Source organism: Microtus oregoni, unplaced genomic scaffold, assembly GCF_018167655.1.
Source record: "Microtus oregoni isolate MIOR12 unplaced genomic scaffold, Mior012 000010F_ref0000083, whole genome shotgun sequence".
Classification (NCBI taxonomy): Eukaryota; Metazoa; Chordata; class Mammalia; order Rodentia; family Cricetidae; genus Microtus; species Microtus oregoni.
Window position 1 is genome coordinate 16,817,051 of NW_024543069.1, and position 21,964 is coordinate 16,839,014.

Consider the following 21,964-nt stretch of genomic DNA (forward strand, 5'->3'; position numbering starts at 1 on the left):
TGCCCCCAGATACCAGTTGTCTCTCCCAGTACTTGCTCCCTCCATCCTCTCCCCACCTGATCCCTACTGGTCCCATTCCCATTCCCGTTTCCTGATCCCTCCTCCAAAACACTAGCAATGTCTATTCTATTTTCCCTTTACAGTGAGCTTCATGAAGCCTCCCTTGACCTCTCCTTGTTATTTAGCTTCTTTGGCTCTGAGGGCTGTAGCATTTAACTTACAGCTAATACTCATTTATGAGTGAGTACATATCACATTTGTCTTTCAGGGTCTGGGTTACCTCACTCAGGAATTCTTTTCTAGTTCCATCCATTTACCAGAAAGTTTCTTGATGTCATTGCTTTTAACAGCTGAGTACTACCCTTTTGTATAAATGTACAACATTTTCTTTATCAATTTTTCAGATGAGGGCCATCTAGGTTGTTACCAGTTTCTGGCGGGCTGGATCCTTCCACACCACTTATCAATCAAGAAAATGCATCATAGTCTTGCCTACTGGCCAATCTGAAGAGGGCATTTTCTCTGCTGAGGTTCCCACTTCCCAAATACTCTAACTTGTATCAGGTTGACCCAAAACTGCCTAGTACAAATTGTAACAACACTGCAAAACTTTCCTCAACTCTGAAACAGTTCAGAAAGGATCCAGATGCTCCTCTATAGCACACAGGAGATAAAAGGTCAAGAGTTGTTGTTTGGTGGCACAGGGATTACTGGGATGGATCCAAGTACCCATAAAACTGATGTCAACTGAAATTTCTGCTGGTAAGCCAACCAGGAATGACAGCTATCAGAACACCTGTTGATGATACAAGGTTGAATTAGCTGCACACATTCATCAGACTGTCATAGTCTGATTTTATCAATGAGCCCAAATATGATATCAAACCAGCAACTCTTAGAAATAAAACACACAAGCAAGGACTATTTATTGCAGTAACAAATCTCCCAGATCTCTTGCATAAACCCTTATCTTAAAAAGAAGGAAAAGCCTAACAGAGTAAAACCTCATAATGACCTGAAAGAAGAAAATTAAGGGCTCTGATTTTCAAGGAGACTGTTAGCAATAAGCTCTATTCCTGGGCCTTAATATCGATGTGAAAATGGGCCAATGTGTTGATATAAAGATTATGGAACATTCCAGATTTCATGACAACAACTAAACTATGTAGTATCCCATTATTACTACACCCTGTGGTTCTGTGGGGCTCCCTCTTGCTACATTCTAATTAGTGAGCAGAGTAAAGGATGCGGAGGTTGGGTGTTTACGGAAGCTGACACCCCAGTTCCAGTACCGAAGATTCTTTAAAGGTAGATTCCTGTGTGTACTTATATGACTAAAAGAGGTGCCGGGCAGTTTCTAAGACAGATGACGAACTTCTTTGGTCTTTGAAGAGCATATACATTGGGCCACGCTTTTATTGTGTATGTATTTACAATCCATGGCTTTGAAAAGAAATTCGTTTTACCAAAGGAATGGAAATATACAAAAATTTCCACACTTTTCCAGTCTAGGTTAAAAACCTTGCCGTACCGGAGCTGCTCTCCTCGCGGTATCATCCAAGAGGACCCCGCACACACACCTTGAACCTGAGCCACATTCTCAGCATCATCCGCCCGTGACGCCACCGGAAATGCCTGCTTGTGACACTCAAGGACCGCCCTCTCGCGCTGGGCGCCGGAAGCCAAGCAGACGCGGATGTGCGCCCGCTTCCGGGCCCGGACGCCATTTTCAGCGGTTGATTTTTTTGCTTAGACTCCAGTGGTCGTCCGGGACAATGAGCTACGACTACCACCAGAGCTGGAGCCGCGACGCGGGGCCGCGGGGCTCCGGCCCGGGCTCTGGCGGCGGCGGCGGAGGGAACCGGGGCCCGGGCGGCGGCGGAGGAGGCGGAGGTGGCCGCGGGGGTCGGGGACGGCATCCCGGACACCTGAAGGGTCGCGAGATCGGCCTCTGGTACGCCAGGAAACAGACGCAGAAGAACAAGGAGGCCGAGAGGCAGGAGGTATGGAGGGCGAGGCGGGACCCGCCGGCGTCGGCTCGAGCTCGGTGCAGCCTCGGCCGAGCCTGTGGTAACGGGCTGCGCGTCCTAACGCAAGCCATCCCTGCTGCAGCCCCGGTGCGTGCTCTGCTTGCAGACTTGAGAACTGGAGGTGAACGCCTAATTCAGATTCCAGCCCAAGCAGACTTTTTTTTAGGAATGTCATATTTTCCTTTAGAAAACCTATTGCCACTTTTAAGCTCTTTGTCTGGAGCAGCCATCGAAAGCAGTAACACCCTGTCACAAATAGTTTAGCTAATAGTTTTAGCATTAAAGTGAATCACGTGCTCGACTCTTTTCCTTTCTCCCTTTCGTTTCTGCATCTGAATTTTCTGTTGAGTAGTAGCTCCTCTTGAAGACGGAAACTTACCGTGCCTGCAAGGAAGACTCTATAGGGCAGTATTTGGCAAATCTCATCAGGGGATTTACAGTTTGATTTGTATCTTGAAGATCTGTAGTATAGGAAACGTCATGCTTTTGAAATGACCCATTCTAATGAAAAATAAATCTTTGCCCAACAGCTTTCGGGATGACATTTTAGTGACTTGATGAAAAGCGCCTTTTATAATACATCGGAAATGTAATTCAAACACAGACCAGATTTTTTCATTTTCTCCTTAACCAGCTCGTTTTCAAAGGCGCATTTGCAACTTTTAAAATTTATCTTGATACTTGATTACCTTCTTCTTTTTGAAAATACATGCTTTAGTGACCTTGTTTCATACCTGGCTTTAGAATGCTGATTTAGGGGTGCTGAAGCCCTTTGCATTATAATAGGGGGAAGGAAACAACCTTAACAAGTACGTTAAGTAAGTGAAAGTTATTTTTCTCCGTACATACAAAGGGTGCAGATAACTTGTGTACTGGATATTAGTGCTGTTTAGCGCAGGCTGATCCAAGTGCTGGGATTTCATGTGTGTGCACCTCAGGGCTGGGCTTTAATTAGCGGAACCCTTGACTCCCAAGTCCATCCACAAAGTTCCATTTGCCAGTGCTGTTTATTCACTTGCCACATGGAGGTGAACGATGACTTTTCTCTTTTTTTTTTGGCAAATCTGTTAGCTCTGCTTTCTTGCTTATCTCTACAGCACTTACGGACCTGGCCAGTACTTTGTTTTCTTTCTATAGCCTCTGAACTACTCTTTGAGTTATAGAACCTCCCCCTACCCATGATGGTCTCTTAAAAGAGATTTTTAGGGCATTTTATTCTTTACTTTCTCGTCTTGTTCTCTGAAGCCATGCCCTTGTGCCCATGCTCGCTGGCATTTTCTGGGAATCGTGGGAATCTGGGTTTAACATACCTCCGTGAGTTAATGGTTCTGAGCTCAAGCCCTGAATCTGAGATAATTCTACTCTTCATTAAGTTTTATACTGTTTTAGTCTCTAAAATACGTCACTGAATTATCGTTGTGTTTTTCAGTTGTGTGATTTCCCTTTCACCACTCAGCTTGTTACGGTTGTAACCTAGAATTTCCATTTCTTTAACATTAAAAAAAGCCTGTACTTAAAAAAACATGAAAGCATCCCACTGCAGCCTCATTGTTCCTTCAACGTCTATGCATAGGAAACTCAATTTTTCTGAGCTGGTATCTTAGTCACTGTGTTCATAATATAGCAAACCTGATTTACAGAGATAAGTGTGTTAGGGGACTTAGAAGACAAGGTTATTATATGGAGAATATGGACTATCTATTCAAATGAGAGAATTTTAAAAGACAGAGTTTGATGGTGTAAGGCATACAATGAGGATTTCAGGATTGCTCTGATAACCTAGAACAGTGGTTCTCAACCTTCCTAATGCTTCGACCCTTTAATGCCATTTCTCATGTTGTGGTAACCCCCAAACTATAAAATTATTTTTGTTGCTATTTCATGACTAATTTTGCCGCTGTTGTGAATCATAATGTAAATATCTTTTCTGATGGTCTTAGGTGACCCCTGTGAAAGGGCCTTTGGACCCCAAGGGTCAGAACCCATTGGTTGAGAACCACTGACCTAGGAAATCTTTGACTAGAGTTAGCATTTGGCAATGCAAGGATCCATGGATACTTTTGAAGTGAGGGTACACAATGAAAAGAACACCTAGTTTCTGAAGTTCACAGATTTTATTTCACAAACTTGAATATGTGTGGGATTCACCTGGTACCTTGTCAATGTCTGTGACTGAGACCAGGCTTGAGAGAGTCTCCTTTGCTAACAGGCTTCCAAATGATGCTGTGCTACTGTCTGTAAAAGATGCAGAAAAAGTCTGGAAAAAAAGGTCAAAGGTGGACTAGCCAGAGGAGGGAAGAAGAGTGTGTAAGTTGGTAGTGGCAGGCAGTGCATTGCTGTCATAAAGATCTTGATAAAAGCAGCTATGGAGATGAGTTAGTAAAACACTGCAGTAGGGTGTCAAGAAATGGAAGGATGAAGAAATGGAGCATTTGACAGCAGGTTTGTTGGGAAGAAAGAAAACTAGACCATAGGGTAGAAAAATTGAAGGAATTCTTTTACTTTGTATCTTGTTGAAGAGATTGGGCATTAATGACCACTTATTTTCTGTTTGGGACTGAGAGCATGAGACCAGCATGCTCTTCTTGGTGGCCATCTTTAGAGCTGATTTAATAGACATGTGTAAACTAAGAGGTCTAGAAGGGCTCACAAATATTGCCATGAATCTGACTTAGGGAGTGAGATTAGGTTAGAGGGTAAGCGTAGGTCACTAACTTTCTTATATGTATTTGAATATAACATTACTTTGCCTTTATCTTTTCATTTTCGATGTAAAATAATTTTATGCATGTTTACATTAACAGATAACAATTTTCTTTTTTACAAAACAGAGAGCTGTGGTACACATGGATGAACGACGAGAAGAGCAAATTGTGCAGCTGTTGAATTCTGTCCAAGCTAAGAATGATAAAGATTCAGAAGCACAGATATCCTGGTTTGCTCCTGAGGATCATGGGTAAATTGAAAATATTCTCATAAAGAATATCAAAAAGGAAAAGTTTTGTTGTAGTATTGACTAGACAAAACACAAACAAAAAAGACTAGACTTCCATTTTTAGTCTTTTCAGAAGTCAGAGTTAGTTTTCAAGAATCTTTTTAAGTGGTGCAAAAAGATTTGAAGAAAGAAAAATGCATTTTTTTTTTGAGACAGGATTTCTCTGTGGCCCTGGCTGTCCTGGAACTCAATCTGTAGAGCTGGGTGGGCTTGAACGCAGAGATCATCTGCCTCTTCCTACTGAGTGCTGGGATTAAAGGTGTGTGGCACCACACTTGACTCTAAGAAAGAGAAATTTTAGATAGTGTGTTCCCTAAGTGTCAAGAGTGTTCACTCCGTGTGAGATATTGACTATTACTTGTGTTACCTGCCTATCATCTTCTCTTTCCAGAAGTCTTCTGTGGGGCAGGTCTACATAAAGTTAAATTGCTGCTGTTTCAGAAGGCTGCAAAAGCCATGTTGTTTGTTGGAAAAATTAGAAGTGCTTGGGGACTATGAAATGTAGCTTCCCATTTAGATCTCAGGAAGAGCAGCAGCAGAAAAAGAAGTTGTCAAATAAACCAAATCCTTGAAAAATCAAGAGAAGCGAAACAGTAGAAAGAGCCACAAAGGATGAATGGCTGCTCTGTGGATTTTAATTTCTCAAGTACCACAGGGAATTAATTATCTGTGATAATCCATGGAAAAATAGGGGACAGTCTGAATGTGCTGTAAGAATCTAAGCGTAGTTCTTAACTGCATTGTATTGCTTTCAGTGTTGGAGATTTTGAAGTATTTGGAGAATATAGTGCTTTGTTTTCTTCCAGTCCCTGAGTAGCTCTTCATCTGGTCCTTCTGCTCTTGATTCTGTGGTTATAGGTATGGTACTGAAGTGTCTTCGGAGAAAAAAAATAACTCAGAGAAGAAATTAGACAACCAGGAAAAGAAATCGCTGAACCAAGAAAAAAAGACTTTTAGGATCACAGACAAATCATACATTGACCGAGATTCTGAGTACTTACTGCAAGAAAATGAACCAAATGGAGGCTTAGACCAGCAATTATTAGAAGATTTACAAAAGAAAAAATCTGACCCTCGGTATATAGAGATGCAGGTAATGGGAAGCAAGCGGTGAGAAGTCAGTCATTCTTCTCCCTACCTTGGGAGAAGTGGGCTTATGGTCGAAGGCTAGTGCCTGGTATGGTTGAGTGCGATTCCTCAATAAGACACCTCCCTCTGTGAGCGGACTTTCTTGGGTGGCAGGGAAAAGCTGGCTGAAAATTCCATACAGCCTATGCTGTATCGTATTTACACAGATGCATATGTGTTGAGAAGACTTGCTTGAGATTGCTAATGCCTTTGGGAAAACAGTTTTCTAGGCAAATCTAGTAAGAAATTGTGAGTCCAGCCAGATTGTCAGAATTATGAAGTTTCTTCCAGCTCAGAACTTCTCCTTTTACAGATGATAGATTTTAAGATTTCCAAAGCTAGATGATCCATCTTATGTTTGCCAGCATTTAAGTGTGCTGCTGCAACAAGGGCTGAAGTTGTACAGATTATTGTGTCGACAAGCTGTTTAAAGTCCCCTTCAATCCAAACGTAAAATTGTATGATTTGTGGGTGTTCTAGATGTATATGTGATAAAATATTCAAATGTGCACACATGCGTATTTAGAGGAATATGAAGGTTATTTTGGGATCCACATCTTATAAGTACGTATTGCTATTTTTGAGAAGGCACACTATCCAGTCTGAGAAAGTATTAACCCATTGGCTGCATTGACAGAGGTTGAGTTTCCTATTAGAATAAGATAAGCTGAGCTTGGCCACGGTCTAAATTGTGTAGCTGTTTGATGCCCATTATTTGGAGCAATTTGATTTGGACATTGGTGAGACTTGTGAGGTGAATTATTTCAGAATCATTTGGCCGAGAGAACTTTTACATTATGAACAAAGAATTAATTACTGTCCCTCTTTGCTTTGTATAAGGTGCAAAAGAACTTTGGGTGACTGTCCAGGCAGCGAGATGTTTCTGTCATTTCTAGAGTTTTCTTATTTCTTGTTTACTTAGGTAGTATTATATCCTTCTGGAGTCTTTGATAGAGTTGAAGAATGAATAGATAGTTATAGTTTTCCTTAGTTATGATAAAAGATAAAATAGATACAAATATTGTAACTGTAATTCTTGCTTGATAACTGTTTTGCTATATGTAATTTTACTATGTTAAAGTTAAAGCCTTTCTTTTTTGTTTAAACAGAAAAAGGGGAAGTGATGGGGGAGTGTCATATATCAATCTGTTGATTTCATTGGTTAAGCAATAAAGAAACTGCTAGGCCCATTTGATAGGCCCACCCTTAGGTGGGTGGAGTAAACAGAACGGAAGGCTGGGAGAAAGAAACTGAATCAGGGAGTCGCCATGATTCTCCCAGTCCAGGCAGACGCAGGCTAAGATCATTCCTGGTAAGCCAGCTCTTGGGCTACATAGATTATTAGAAATGGGCTAGTCCAGGTGCGAGAGCTAGCCTAGAAGAGGCTAGATAGAAATGGGCCAAGCGGTGTTTAAAAGAATACAGTTTCCGTGTAATTATTTCGGGGCATAAGCCATGTGGGCAGCTGGGGTGCTGGGGATGCAGCCCCGCCACTCTTATTTCAACAAAAAATAGAATAAAGTGATAGAAAAATTTAGAGGTTGTTATTGTATTACCAGGTGATGGGTCACTTGGCATTCTCTAACCTAGAAGAACACACTTCTAGTAAGCGTCTTGTAGTTAATTCTGTTTGTGCACTATGACATAGTGGAAAATTCTTTGTCTAACACATTTATCTATGATCTAATTATAATTTGATGATGTTTATTCTGAGAATGGTTTTTGTTTAAATTTCAGCATTTCAGAAAAAAGCTGCCTTCATATGGAATGCAAAAGGTAAAAATGCTTTGTGCTGTTTGATTTTCCCAAAAGTTTAACATATTTTTTAAAAGAAGGTCCACATTGTGAAGAAACAAAAGTTAGTGAACCTTCTCATAGGGATGTTAACTGAATGCTTTAGCGTTCTTAAAAATATATGAAGCAGTTTTCTGTTATTTTTGTCCAAAGACTTAAATTCTAAAAGTAGAATTTCCATATGTGTCTCTGAAAGATTATGTTGCTCTTAACTCAAGACCACGCTCTTGAATTAAAAATAAGGAACTACTGAGAATAGTGTTATTAATAGATGAGTCCCATTCATCACACACTCCCTATATAGAATAACATAGTCCTTTATCTGGCTCTGTCTTCCCAATCTTACTTATTTTTTCTTTTTCTTTGCTTTTCATAGCACTTATTACACCTGACATCTGTGTGTTCCCTTCCTAGTCTAATGTAAGCTCCTGAGGTCAGGGTCTGTTTCGTTTGTTCTGTATCTTAACTTGGAACAACACTTGCCGATACATTGGCAACCAGAAGCTATCTGTTGAATGAGTGAGTTACATTCCACGTCAGTGTTTGGGGTATTTGGGTACCACAAGCCTGAGATGTTCACATTCTTATTAATGGTGTTCTATTTTCGTAGAAGCTGTACATGTTCCTCCTCATAGTTTGAGTCATCTCTAGGTTACCACAGCACCTCTAGTAACGTATGGAAGTGCTGTATAGTTAAGTACTGTATTGTTTAGGGAGTTATGGCAAGTTCAGTGTAGGTGTAATTGTTTGTTCAAAACTTTTCATCTGCACTTTAGTTCTCCATGTATAGAAGCCATGGATGGATTTTGAGGATCAAATGTTTACCAGCTGTTTTAGTGTTTAAACTTGAAATGTTACACATTGTTAGAATAGATAAGAAAAATTTAAATGTAAATGTAAGTTTTATATTAAAATACATAACTTTTTTTTTTTTTGGTTTCTCTGTAGCTTTGGAGCCTGTCCTAGAACTAGCTCTTGTAGACCAGGCTGGCCTTGAACTCCACAGAGATCCGCCTGAGGGCTGGGTTAAAGGCGAGGGGCAAAAATACATAACATTCTTGAAGCAGCAGGGTGATTGTTTTGTTAATATAGTGAATTGTTAGTATGAACATTATTAGTGTGTATCCAAAAGTTTTAAGATATCATTTCCTCTAAGATTTATATGTGTAATTTACTATATAATTAGTCTTTACCTTTAGTTGGAAAGAACTTGAAATATTTTTTCAGATTTAAGTTAGTAAGTGCTGTTCTTCACTTATTTTCTCTTTTGAACTAGGAACTGGTAAATTTAATCAATAGCCATCAGGTAACAGTAATAAGTGGTGAAACCGGCTGTGGCAAAACCACTCAGGTTACCCAGTTCATCTTGGATGACTACATTGAAAGAGGAAAAGGGTCTGCCTGCAGAATAGTGTGTACTCAGCCGAGAAGAATTAGTGCCATTTCAGTAAGTAAACTGTTACTCACTTGTGAAAATTCTTTCTCTCCTCTCCAAGGAATTTTGATTGAACCTAACTGCTTTTTAAGATTTGCAGTGATTCTTTATTATACTTAAGAATTGTCCCTATGAGAGCAAATGCTTAGTTGGCAAATATCTGATAATACCTGAAAAGTGGATAATGTCTCCTCCATCAACAGTAGATGCTTGCGCATTCAAGATTAATTAGTTCCAGTACAAATCTAAAAACTGAAAAGCCAATAAAATGTTTATAGAATTGACGAGAAGCTGTAGTCTTTTTTGTGGGCTTCTGTAACTTCTGCTACTAGGCTTACTGAGTGTTCTTTCAGTGATCTGTCCTTTAGTGTTTGAGTACAGGAATAATAGTGACCTTTGAAGCCTTGGTTAGTATTTGAAACTGTATTTCTATAGACCCTGAGTTTTGAATGAAGCTCCTCAGAGGAAGCATATGAGGGTAAAAATAAGATACTGTTTCAGAAGTCTCCTTTTGCTGTAGTGGTTTAGAACAGATAATCTGTTAGCCTACCATTGCAAGGAGTGACCAATGATTATAATTAAATTTCATTTTCCATTTTGATTTGATATTTGTATTTGCGTTCGAAAACAGGCAGCCAAGGAGTTAGACACCAGTCTCTACTACACATAAGTAGAAGAATAGATGAGAAATTATCAATATGTACTTAATTTCAAATTGCAGTTTTCAATTTTGGACTATGGTCTCTACTACAGAAAAGTTAAAAAGAGTAATTAGTCAGAGAGTCTCATGGAAAGATGTTGTGGAAATAATGATGAAATAAGAAAGAATTTAGTCTTGAAGGTCTTTATTAGGATAAATGAGAAACTAAAGAAGCTGGTATTGTTCCATCCTCAAAGAAAACACCACATAGTTTTAGGTAACTCAGACATCAGTGAGTGTCTAGTTTCTTACCTCATTTGAAAATCAACTACTTTTTAAAACTTCAGATTGTTATGACAGTTAAGTGCGTTTGTCTAAAGGAATTTGTATTTTATTTACAACTGTTTCAAATTAAAGGTTGCTGAGCGAGTAGCTGCAGAAAGGGCAGAGTCTTGCGGCAATGGTAATAGTACTGGATACCAGATTCGTCTCCAAAGGTAAAAACAGTGTTCACTTTGGTTCACTTTTTGTATGCAGGTAGATTTTTGTGAAACATTGGATCAGGAGATTTTTTCCCCCTTATGTTGATTCTTGTTTTTAGAATTAACATATATTTTACATACTTTAAATTATGTTTATTTGTGTGTGTGTGTGTACATGTGTATATGTATGTGCGTTCCTTTAATCCTAGCATTCAGGAAGCAGAACTCTGTGAGTTCGAGGCTAGCCTGGTCTACAAGGGCTAGTTCCAGGACAGGCTCCAAAGCTACAGAGAAAGCTTGTCTTGAAAACCAAAAATACCAAAAATTACAAAAGCAAAAATGTGCTTTCCCATTATAGAATGACTGAAATGAGTTTTAGTAGCAGATGATTATTCCTGTTAAATGGGTGTCTTGTACCTGTTGATCCCACTTGTCTACTTGATAGATTCATTTAATGATATTTGTGTCATTAACTTCATTGTCTATTTCTGCTAAGTTTGAGCTCCTTTTCTAGAGCTCAGGTTGATCTGTTCAAGTGAACAGATTTCTATTTAACCAAACTAGAATCTTAGGGGATCCATAAATTCATTCAATCTTTAATTGTTAAAGGTTGCACCTGTAAAACAAGTAATTTTAGTGTCAAAGTAAACTTAAGGATAGTATTTCTCATTACTTCATTGTGGTTCATGCTATTATAATTAAAAGCTAAGTATAAAGATTTCTCAAACTTTTGTGGAAGTCAGTACTTCCTCAAAGAAAACCAAGAATTAATAATGTGTATCTTCATTTACAGTCGGTTGCCAAGGAAACAAGGTTCTATCTTATACTGCACAACAGGAATCATTCTTCAGTGGCTCCAGTCAGACCCGTGAGTATGTTTCGGTAAAGAAATAAACACACAGCATAGCGCTGAGTATGATAGCTTATGCTTTTGACCCTGGGCTTGAGAGACAACTCAGAAATTCAAGTCCAGCCTCGGCTACATGAGACAGGCACCCCTCCCCAAAGTTATATAAACACCAACACTTCACAGATGTCCAGAGACGTAATTATTAAACAGGACTGTGTTGTTAAAAATGGTTTTCAGTTTTATACTGAGTTACAAATTTAACATTTGTCTTCTAGGCATTTGTCCAGTGTTAGCCATATTGTACTTGATGAAATTCATGAACGGAATCTACAGTCAGATGTTCTAATGACTGTCATTAAAGATCTTCTCAATTTTCGATCCGACCTGAAAGTAATATTGATGAGTGCAACACTGAATGCTGAGAAATTTTCAGAATATTTTGGTGAGTAAAATTTGATAATTATACTAGAAAAGGTATCACAAAACCAGTAAATAAACTTCAAAACAACAGCAACGAAATATATACAGTACTAAATGTAATAAAATTGAGTGTCTACTAATTTATTGTATTTTAACTGTGTTCTAGTTTCCTAGATAAAAGACCCAAGCCTGCTGTTTTAAGTGGTAGCATCCCTTCTCTCCCACTCTGAAGATAGCTAGTTTCTTGGTGCTGCCACCAGTGATGTGGCATCACTGAAATCAAACCACAGGAATGACATTTTTATGTTCTCTCTCTTTGTGTGCATGCAGATCTTCTATAGCATTTATGTTCTGTCACGGGCTTGGCTGACAGTTTGCTAGTGTCAGTGCTCACTTAGAGAGCGATTTCAGTGTGCCACATAGTAGTGAGCTACGTTGTCACTGTTTTTTGGGAAATCTTACGGTAGGTACTAGTATAGCTTCAGTTCTGCAAACGACAATGCAGCCTCAACTGTTAAGTGACTTATCCCAGGTTGCGTAATTAACGGGGATTGTCATTTCCTAGTTAACAGAGACTCAGAAGCTAGATCTGACTGCTTGGGAAAGTACATTGTGTAGAATTATTCCTCTGTGTCTGTCTTTCTCATAAGGGTAACAGAAATACTTGGGGGAAGGACAAGAAATTGAAATGGTAGTATCAACACAGTTGTTTTCAGTCTTTAAGAATGCCTATAGAACATATCCCAGCTCACTCTTGAGAACATTATGCTCTAGCTGGGGAAGGTCATGTCTTTGTGGTTGTTAATAAGGACTTGATAGGAATAACTCAGTTTTGTGCAGGTGAGATACAGAGCAGGGACAGTACCTCAGGCCTTCTGACCTCTCATGCTTCTCGGTGTTTATTTATTGTGTACTTGAGTTGCTTGTTATGAGAGACAAATAGGATTTTAATGGCAGAGATAATCTGTTAGTGACCTTAAGATGGAAACATTTCAACATTTTTTTTTATTTTTTAATATTTATTTATTATGTATACAATATTCTGTCTGTGTGTATGTCTGCAGGCCAGAAGAGGGCACCAGACCTCATTACAGATAGTTGTGAGCCACCATGTGGTTGCTGGGAATTGAACTCAGGACCTTTGGAAGAGCAGGCGATGCTCTTTACCACTGAGCCATCTCTCCAGCCCCAACATTTCAACATTTGATTAGTTCCTGCTTTAACTTTCTATCAACACCCATTCTGGCTGCCACAGAGAACAATGCTTTTTATCTTGTTTGTCAGTTTAACTAAGACTCATCATTTTGCGATCTTGAATAATAGATTTTTAATATATTTTGAGTTCAATCTAAAATGGCTCTAATATTCAGTTCTTACAACTATGAGCGCTTTATCCAGTTTGTAGAAGTAAAATAACTCAAAAACTAGACTTTTAAAAGTCAGGTGGGAAACTAGAAGATGTAGCACAGTACTGTTTCTTTGGTTAAGAATATTGTGCTGTCTTAGTTGTAGTGTGTTGATTTTTAATTTTGAACATTGAATACAAAGTCATGGTTATGTTTTTGTCTGCCCTTGTAGGTAACTGTCCGATGATACATATACCTGGTTTTACTTTTCCAGTTGTGGAATATCTTTTGGAAGATATCATTGAAAAAATAAGGTAAATGTTAGGCAGTAAAATCAGTTAAAAAGTACTAATATATCACTCTGCTTGTCTCAGATTTATTCTTTTTTTTCCTCACTTTTATTTTTTTTAAAAAAAAGAAAACAAATTATCTTATCTTTTCATTTTACATACCAATCCCATACCCAGTTCCCACTCCCTCCCCTACTTCCATCCCCTTCACCTCCCCGCTCCCTGTCCACTCCTCAGAGTAAGGCACATTGCTCTGAGGAAGGACCAAGGCCCTCCCCACTATATCCAGCCTGTATCCATCTAAAGAGGATGGGGTCCAAAAACCAGTACTAGCAGCAGGGACAAATTCTGGTACCACTGCCAGTAGCCCTGCCATCTGCCCTAGCCATACAACTGTCATCCACATTCAGAGGGTCTAGCTTGGTCTTATACTGGTTCCTCCCTGTCTGGTCGGAGTTGATAAGCTCCCATTATCTCAGGTCAGCTGTTTCAGTGGGTATACCCATCATGGTCTTGACCTCTTTGCTCATATGCTCATATTTTCACTTCCCCACTCTTCAGCTGGACTTTGGGAGCTCAGCCCAGTGCTTCGCTACAGGTCTCTGCTCGTCTCCATCAGTTGCTAGATGAAGGTTCTATGGTGATGTTTAAGATAGTCATCAATCTGACTACAGGGCAAGGCCATTTTGGGCACCCTCTCAACTATTGTTTAGGGTCTTAGCTAGGGTCATCCTTGTGGATTCCTGGAAATTTCTCTAGAGCCAGGTTTCTTGCTAGCCCCATAATGGCTCCCTCAATCAAAATATCTTTTTCCTTGCTCTCCATCTCTGTCCTTTCCCTATCTTGACTATCCTGTTCCCTCAAGTTCTCCTCTCTCCTCCTTTTCCCCTTTCCCCTTCCCTTTCCCCCACACCCCATGCTTCCAATTTTGTCAGGCGATCTTGTTTATTTCCCCTTTCTAGGTGGATCTATATATCTTTTCCTTAGGGTTCACCTTGTTACTTAGCATCTCTAGGATCATAGGCTATAGTGTCGCCACCTCTTTCATGAGTTCCATTTTGGGATTTTCATCTCCCTGATTTTGTGACTTAAATGTCATTTACTCTGTCTGAGACAGATGTTCTTTTGATACTGAATTTAGACTCCATTCACCCCATTTCAATCTAGATGCTATCCTTTAAATTCTGAGAGCCTTTGGGGTTAAAGTAGCTTTAGTTTTCCTTTGTCTCTTCCCACCCTCTTTCTCAGAGCTCACAATGCAAGTGAATAATTCTTGGACACATGTACCTCTTTTGTTTTGAAAACTACGGCTGCGTCTCCCCTTCGCTGTCATGTGACAGCAGAACTGCAGTGCTAGCGTGTGTCTGATACTCCTGGAGTATCTAATTGAAATCCTTGGGTTCAAGTCATGCATTTAGAAATCTTATTTTATATGTTTTACAAGGGATCTTATGCACAGTTTCGTTTGAAAAAACTTTCAGAGTCCAAATTATTCTCTGAAGCTGTCATTAGGTCTTACTTTGGACTTTCTATTTAAAAATTGTATTTTGGAGCAAACTTAAAACTAAAGATAAAAGGTAGCTCAGAAATCATTTTTCATTTAGATTGTTGAGCTGGCTTATAGAACTTACATGCTTTAATAGGGAATACTTTTTATCTTAAATGTGAAGTTTTATGTATTAATACTTAAATTAATATTTTGGGTAACATTTGCTGGAAAATATAGCGACAATGTTCTTTAGAATCTGGTTTGAAATCTCCAATGTAAAAGCAGGTATACTTTAAGCCATAATGTTTTAAATGTAGGAAGATACATACTACTCTTTTATTTTAGATATGTTCCAGAACAAAAAGAACATAGATCCCAGTTCAAGAGGGGTTTCATGCAGGGCCATGTAAATAGACAAGAAAAGGAGGAAAAAGAAGCAATCTATAAAGAACGCTGGCCAGCGTACATAAAGGAGCTGCGAACAAGGTGAGCATGTACTTGAGGGTAGAACACAGTGACTGAACAACTGAAACAGCAATGTGCTTGAAGGGGAGAATTGCATTCCAGCTACACACTGCCAATTTGGCTTACCTGTTATTATCCCAGTAATTTTAATTTTCTCTTATCTGTAGATTGGTTTTCATATGCAGACTGAGTTAACATTAAGGTTTTATAGCTGATTAAGCTACAGAAAACTTGCCAAGCATGTTATGACTTTCTGTGTGATCTTGGTAGATACTCTGCAAGTACCGTAGATGTTTTGGAAAGGATGGATGATGATAAAGTTGATCTGAATTTGATTGCTGCCCTTATTCGATACATTGTTTTGGAAGAAGAGGTTAGTTTTGTTTAGTTTTTCTTCAAGTAATGCGGATTTTAATTTTATTAACATATCAAAGTCATGAAAACCTCACTTTCCTAAGTGCTTTTACAAAGTGGACTGGAAGGAAATCTCAAAATAACATATTTTAGGCATTTAACCTATTTAAAGAAAAGACTAAACAAATTATCTCTGGATTGTAAATCTGAGTTCTTAAGGGGATCTGTATTCATTTAAATAGCTAAAATTCAGAGCTGCTATAATTTTAGTGAGGATTTAAGTGTGCATAGAATTGTTATTGTGATTATTGATGAGTTCCTCTAATAGTGATTTCCTGTCTATATAGGATGGTGCGATACTGGTCTTTCTACCAGGCTGGGACAATATCAGCACTTTACATGATCTCTTGATGTCACAAGTGATGTTTAAATCAGGTATTATATAAGTGTATTATACTATAATTCGAACACTGCTACTTGAATTCATGTAGTATGTGAAGAAGTTGTGACTTGTTTACATACATAAAGTTGTTACTTTATGTATGTTACTTTACATTAGTAAAGGATTTTGAGGGTCTAAGGCCTGATGGATTTTTTCATTTAAGAAACTGAATGTTTTCTAGAAGTTCTGAGTCATAAGTGAAGATGGGATACACATTTTGAAGCTTTTTAGTTTTATGAGAGTATTATTTTACCCTTTCTTTGAACTTCCTTAATAAGATTGAGCTTTAAAATTAAAATATTGGTATTTATGAACTTCAAATTTTCCCCTCTCATTGGAGGTTTTATTAATAGGATACAATTAGTGGCCTTTCATGGGTGTGATTTAGAAAGCTGCCTCCCACCACTTAAAGAAATTCTAAGAATTTGGGCAGGGGCTGGAGTTATGGCTCAGTGGTTAAGAATGCTTGCTGTTTTTCCAGAGGGTCTGAGTTGAGTTCCCACCACTCCACCTCAAGAACTGCCTGTAACTTCAGTTTGTCTTCTGGCCTTCACAGGCTTACATACAGACACGCACTCAGGTTCACGATAACAGCAAAGAAGCTTGTTCTGATCTTGAAAAGAATAGTAAATAGATTAACAAATGAAAATGTAGATATGTTAATTGGAACTCATTGGAGCCCTCAGAAACCCATTGCAGAAAAGCTCAGTTTGACTATATGTAGAAATATAAATTTATAAGAACTGTGTGATTCAACAGATAAATTTACTGTTTCATACATGTGCCATATATGCTTAATGGAGCTTTAATTTACTTTTTAATTTTCAGATAAATTTCTTATTATACCTTTACATTCATTGATGCCTACAGTAAACCAGACACAGGTATGTTCTTCAATTTGTTTCTTGTCTCGGATTGAGGCTAACTGTACAGTTACTTACCGAGTTTTATTTATGTTTTCAAACATAAGCATTACTTACATTGTTTTCCCACGCTTTTTCCTGTGCATCACACACAACACTGCTCTTTCAAATTCATGACCTCTATTTCTGTGTTGTTGTTGTTGGTGTGTGTGTGTAAACACATTCTTAAATATATAAATGTGACCTGCTCAGTCTGTATAATATTGATTATGTGTATGGGATTTTTCGGGCAGCCCACTTGGTATTGGTTAATTAGCTGGTGTGCTCTTCCCTGAGAAAGTCTGTCTCTCCTACTCGCAGCATTCCTTAGGTGTCTGTAGTTCTCTTTCAAGGGTCGAGGCCTCAAGGCTTTCCCCTTTCAATGTTAGTATGTTTGTCGATGTTGTCCTTGATCAGGCCTTGCTTAGGCAGTTGTGTTGAGACTTCATAGATCTTGCTTCTCTGATGTTTCTTGTCCTTGATTAAAGAGCTGTTTTTTCTTACTTTGCTCACCAGCTTTGGTTAAGGATGTGGTAAAAGTGGAGCGCCTCTGTTTGCCTCTGTTTGCCGTAGCATCTGTGGTAGCCAACTTACCAAAGGAGGATTTCCTCATGTTGAAAATGAGTGTGTTAATGATAGATTTATAAACAAAACATATAGCATTTAATAAAGAGAAGTGCTAAAATATCTCAAGAAGTAACATTGTAAAAGTATGTCAGAAATTAGTATGTGTTTTTTTCTTACAGGTATTTAAAAAAACTCCCCCTGGCGTTCGGAAAATAGTAATTGCTACCAACATTGCAGAGACTAGGTAAAAACTATTTTAAATATCAGCTATTGGTTATATAAGTTTTGAGCCCCTACATTATTAGCATACTTAAACCTTTGTTCTCTATAAGATACTTTAATCCTTTTAAAAAATCAAATGTAAACTTTAGTTTTCTTTTTAAAGCTGTTATACTGTTTTTAGTTTTCTTTTTGAAGAAGACCTTTAAAAAGTTGTTTTTCAAAACTTCTCTAAAGAAACATGGGAGCTGATGTAGGTTTTGTCCTTTTTTTTCCTGTTCTCCAATTAGGGATAGTATTATTTTATAATTAATTACATGCAGCCTTAGACATTTCTAATGTTTTAATGAGACATTTAAAGCTCAGTTGCGGAAACAGACTATTTTCTAGAAGCTGCTGTTAGACCCTAGTCCTTTCGGCTCTCAGAGCTGTCATAAGGTCGTGGAAATGCTAAGGAGATGGCTGTGGGATGATAAGGATGTAATGGCTGCATAAGTACTGCAACTGTGGGATGATGCCGCCTGCTGTGGGCTTGGCTACTGTAAAACTGAAACACGGGAGAAGAGTAGTGAGATTCGAACTACTAAAACCTCGACTCAGTAAAAATGTATTTTAAGTAAAAATTAAAAAAATATTTTTAAAATCTATAGGCTTGGTATAAGTTAATGGTCTGCTTGATGTACTTATAATATTTTATGTATCTATTTTCCAAATAGCATCACCATAGATGATGTGGTTTATGTAATAGATGGAGGAAAAATTAAAGAGACACACTTTGACACACAGAACAACATCAGTACCATGTCTGCTGAGTGGGTTAGTAAAGCTAATGCCAAACAGAGGAAAGGAAGAGCAGGAAGGTAAGAGGGAAATAAATGCTGTCCAGGCCCTTGAGAAGATGGGAAAAAATCTGAGCACATTTTATTGCTGTGATGTAGAAGTGTTAGTAGGAGAGTTACCTTGTGTACTATATTGAACTCATAACGCTTTTTGGGCTGTCAGTATTTGATTTTTAATTGGCATATAAAATAGTAAGGTTGTAAAATCTCTTTTACATTTGTATGATTACACTTTCCCCTTACCCTTTTCCTTTACTCACACAGTTCCTCTTCCATGTAACATACCCCCTCTTCTCTGTACCCTCTATTTCCTGTGTTTAGACTTCTTCCTTTCCACTCCTTTTATATTTTCCTATGACCATCTACCAGTCTATCTAACCATCATCTGTCTAGTTCATGTGTATATAAGTTTACATTTAGGTTCTGCAGAGGGGAGAATGTTTGGTACTTGCCTTTCTGAGTGGCGGCTTAACATATTCCTCCAGGTATCATAATTTTAACATATTCCTCCAGGTATCATAATTTCATCTTTACAACACATTTTCCTTATCAGCTTGTCTGTTGATGGGTAGTTAGTCTGACGTGTATCTTGGCTATTGTGACTAAAGCAGCCCTCAATAGGCTGTTGGAGCAGCACGGTTGTGTCATGTGTTAGTTCTCTAGTTTTTTGTTTTTTGTTTTTTTTTTTTTTTTTTTTGATTTTTCGAGACAGGGTTTCTCCGTAGCTTCTTTTGGTTCCTGTCCTGGAACTAGCTGGCCTCAAACTCACAGAGATCCGCCTGCCTCTGCCTCCCGAGTGCTGGGATTAAAGGCGTGCGCCACCACCGCCCAGCAGTTCTCTAGTTTTTTGAAAACCCTTCATATTAATTTGCTTGGTACCCCCAGAAGGTCCTAAGTGCTCCTTTTCCCCGCATCTCCACTAACGTCTGTTTTCTTGGTGTTAACCATTAATACCAAGTGAAGAAGTGAGATGGGATCTCAGTGTAGTTTGTATTTGCGTTTTCCCACGCCTACCTGTTACAACACATTTTTTAAATAAGAAAATAGTTTTATTCATACCTTTTTGGGAAATATCTGCCAAGTTTCTTATTTTGTGAATGTTTTCTTTGACAACCTAGTCTAGTTAGTTAAAATTAATGGCCTGTTTTAGTTACTTACAGTCTTGTTTCCGTGTCTGTTCTTAAAGTATGCATTACCTAATAATAATTGAGTCCCAGCTCCTCTCCTAAATGCTTTATGTGTTTGATTCTTACCTCATAGCTATCAACTATGTGTTTTAAGAATAAGGAAATTGAGGTATAGAGAAATTAAATGACTTCTTCAGAGTTCCAGTGCTTTGTACACAGCAGAGACAGAGCCTGAATGCAAGCTGCCCAGCTCCACAGTCTGGGCTTCTAGTCAGTGTCCTTGTAAGCAGTACTGATTCTGACTGTTAATCCCCAGTAAAACACAAGGGAAGCACTTTTTCTCCTTTGGTGTAGTCATAGAAATAAAAGCATTTGTTTAGTGATGAGAACAGTATTTATATTGACCTTTACATGTAGTTGTGCTGACTGATTTTGATTTGTACTTTCAGTCATGTTAGTGACAGTCATAGCTGATGTCACAAAAGGTTTTCCTTTGTCACTTAAAGGTAAAAATAGTCACTGTCTTACATGTGGGCTCATGTTAGAAAAGGAAAGTTAAAGAAAACATTATTGACATATATATACCTTTGTTATGTATGTGTGCTTAGTCTATAAAGCTCTGTATTGCTTGCTATAACCTTTACAGATTGTCCCTATTTAACCTGATTTCCAGATGGTTTCTTGTATTGTAAAGTTGATGCTTCATAAAGCCTATAGATTGATAGTTTCTTTGGTGACCAGAAAACAAACAAACAAAAACTACTATACCATGTGATCCCTTCTGGAAATATGGTTACTTTCTATGAGGTGATAGATAATATTAGGTCTATAACATCAGAGAAATGTTAGATAATAGATATTGAGTCTTTGTAGATGTAGGCCAAACAACAAGAAAAACAACAAAAAACTGAAAGTTTTAGAACTTGTATTCTATAGCAGCTAGAGCCTTCCAAAATACTAATCTGCTCAGAAGTATATAAATTCTGTCATCACTTATGGCACTAAGTTGCAAACATAAAAGAGTTTCCAACATCTGAGAGCTCACTATATAGATTACATTTAAATATATTCTTTAATTAATAAATGCAGGCTAAGATAGTGGTTTCCCTGGCTGTTCTTTTTGTGGCATTCTAAAAGTCATGTTCTTACTATTGCTTTTTTCTTTTTAAGGGTTCAGCCCGGTCATTGTTATCATCTGTATAATGGTCTTAGAGCAAGTCTTCTAGATGACTACCAGCTACCAGAGATTTTGAGAACTCCTTTGGAAGAACTTTGTTTGCAAATAAAGGTATATTTGTTGGGAGAAAAACAAACTAAATGGAGGGTGATGCTGTTGTTTTCAACATTTTTAGTAGAAGAAAGTGTAGTATGACCCTACTTCATTTTGTTTGTGTGAGGCAGCTACTTAAACATCCTTCCAATATATAGCTAACAGTTGATAATGTTAGGATCAGGGTATCTGTCTTTGATTCTTACGTCCTACCTGGAAACTTTGTTCTGCTTTAGTGAGCAGATATTTTAAGTTAATATAAAGTTCCTGTGTAAAATTCTTAAGACAGTGTTAGACATATACTCAGTGATTGTTATCTACTGTTACTTAATTTTTGTGGTTCAGAGGATTGAACCCATGGCTTATGCTAGGCAAGATCTCTACCACTGAATTAACTGCATTCTCTCTCTCGCGCGCACACACACACACACTGGGCTGGGTTTATTTATTTATTTATTTTTATTTTTTTGATTTTGAGATGGTCTCAATAATTGGCTCAATGTGACCTTAAGTTGTTGATCATCCTGCCTTAGCCTCCTGAGTAACTGGTATTATAGTCCTGTGCCACCAGGTCTGTTTAGCTGTTATATCTTCAAATACTCTATAGCTAACCCTGTTTCTAAATTAATCAGTAACCAACTTGTTGGGATTTTTTTATATAACTTTTCTCACTAGTTAATTTGCTCTTGGAAAGTGCATGTTTTATGTCTTTGATCCATATTTAACTATTTGTCTCCACAGATTTTAAGGCTAGGTGGAATTGCGTATTTTCTGAGTAGGTTAATGGATCCACCATCAAATGAAGCAGTATTGCTCTCCATAAAACACCTAATGGAACTGGTAAATTTGATTCTTTTTTAAAAGTATAGTTTGGATTTAG

The 21,964-nt window shown here is 38.1% G+C and overlaps 1 protein-coding gene across 2 annotated transcripts in view; it reads left to right on the plus strand.

Annotated features, from left to right (window-relative positions):
- Positions 1–1,707: 1,707 nt before the first annotated feature.
- Dhx36 (DEAH-box helicase 36) overlaps positions 1,708–21,964 on the plus strand; it is a 29,449-nt gene continuing 9,192 nt past the window's right edge. For both annotated transcript variants that reach the window (XM_041659199.1, XM_041659200.1), the window contains exons 1-17: positions 1,708–2,003; positions 4,862–4,986; positions 5,884–6,118; positions 7,891–7,929; positions 9,224–9,394; positions 10,440–10,519; positions 11,298–11,372; positions 11,630–11,796; positions 13,353–13,434; positions 15,245–15,385; positions 15,635–15,737; positions 16,066–16,153; positions 16,989–17,044; positions 17,809–17,873; positions 18,565–18,708; positions 20,985–21,102; positions 21,826–21,924. In XM_041659199.1, the coding sequence (XP_041515133.1) occupies positions 1,776–2,003; positions 4,862–4,986; positions 5,884–6,118; positions 7,891–7,929; positions 9,224–9,394; positions 10,440–10,519; positions 11,298–11,372; positions 11,630–11,796; positions 13,353–13,434; positions 15,245–15,385; positions 15,635–15,737; positions 16,066–16,153; positions 16,989–17,044; positions 17,809–17,873; positions 18,565–18,708; positions 20,985–21,102; positions 21,826–21,924 (2,016 nt within the window). In that variant the 5' untranslated portion in view covers positions 1,708–1,775. The remainder of the gene's footprint in view (positions 2,004–4,861; positions 4,987–5,883; positions 6,119–7,890; positions 7,930–9,223; positions 9,395–10,439; positions 10,520–11,297; positions 11,373–11,629; positions 11,797–13,352; positions 13,435–15,244; positions 15,386–15,634; positions 15,738–16,065; positions 16,154–16,988; positions 17,045–17,808; positions 17,874–18,564; positions 18,709–20,984; positions 21,103–21,825; positions 21,925–21,964) is intronic.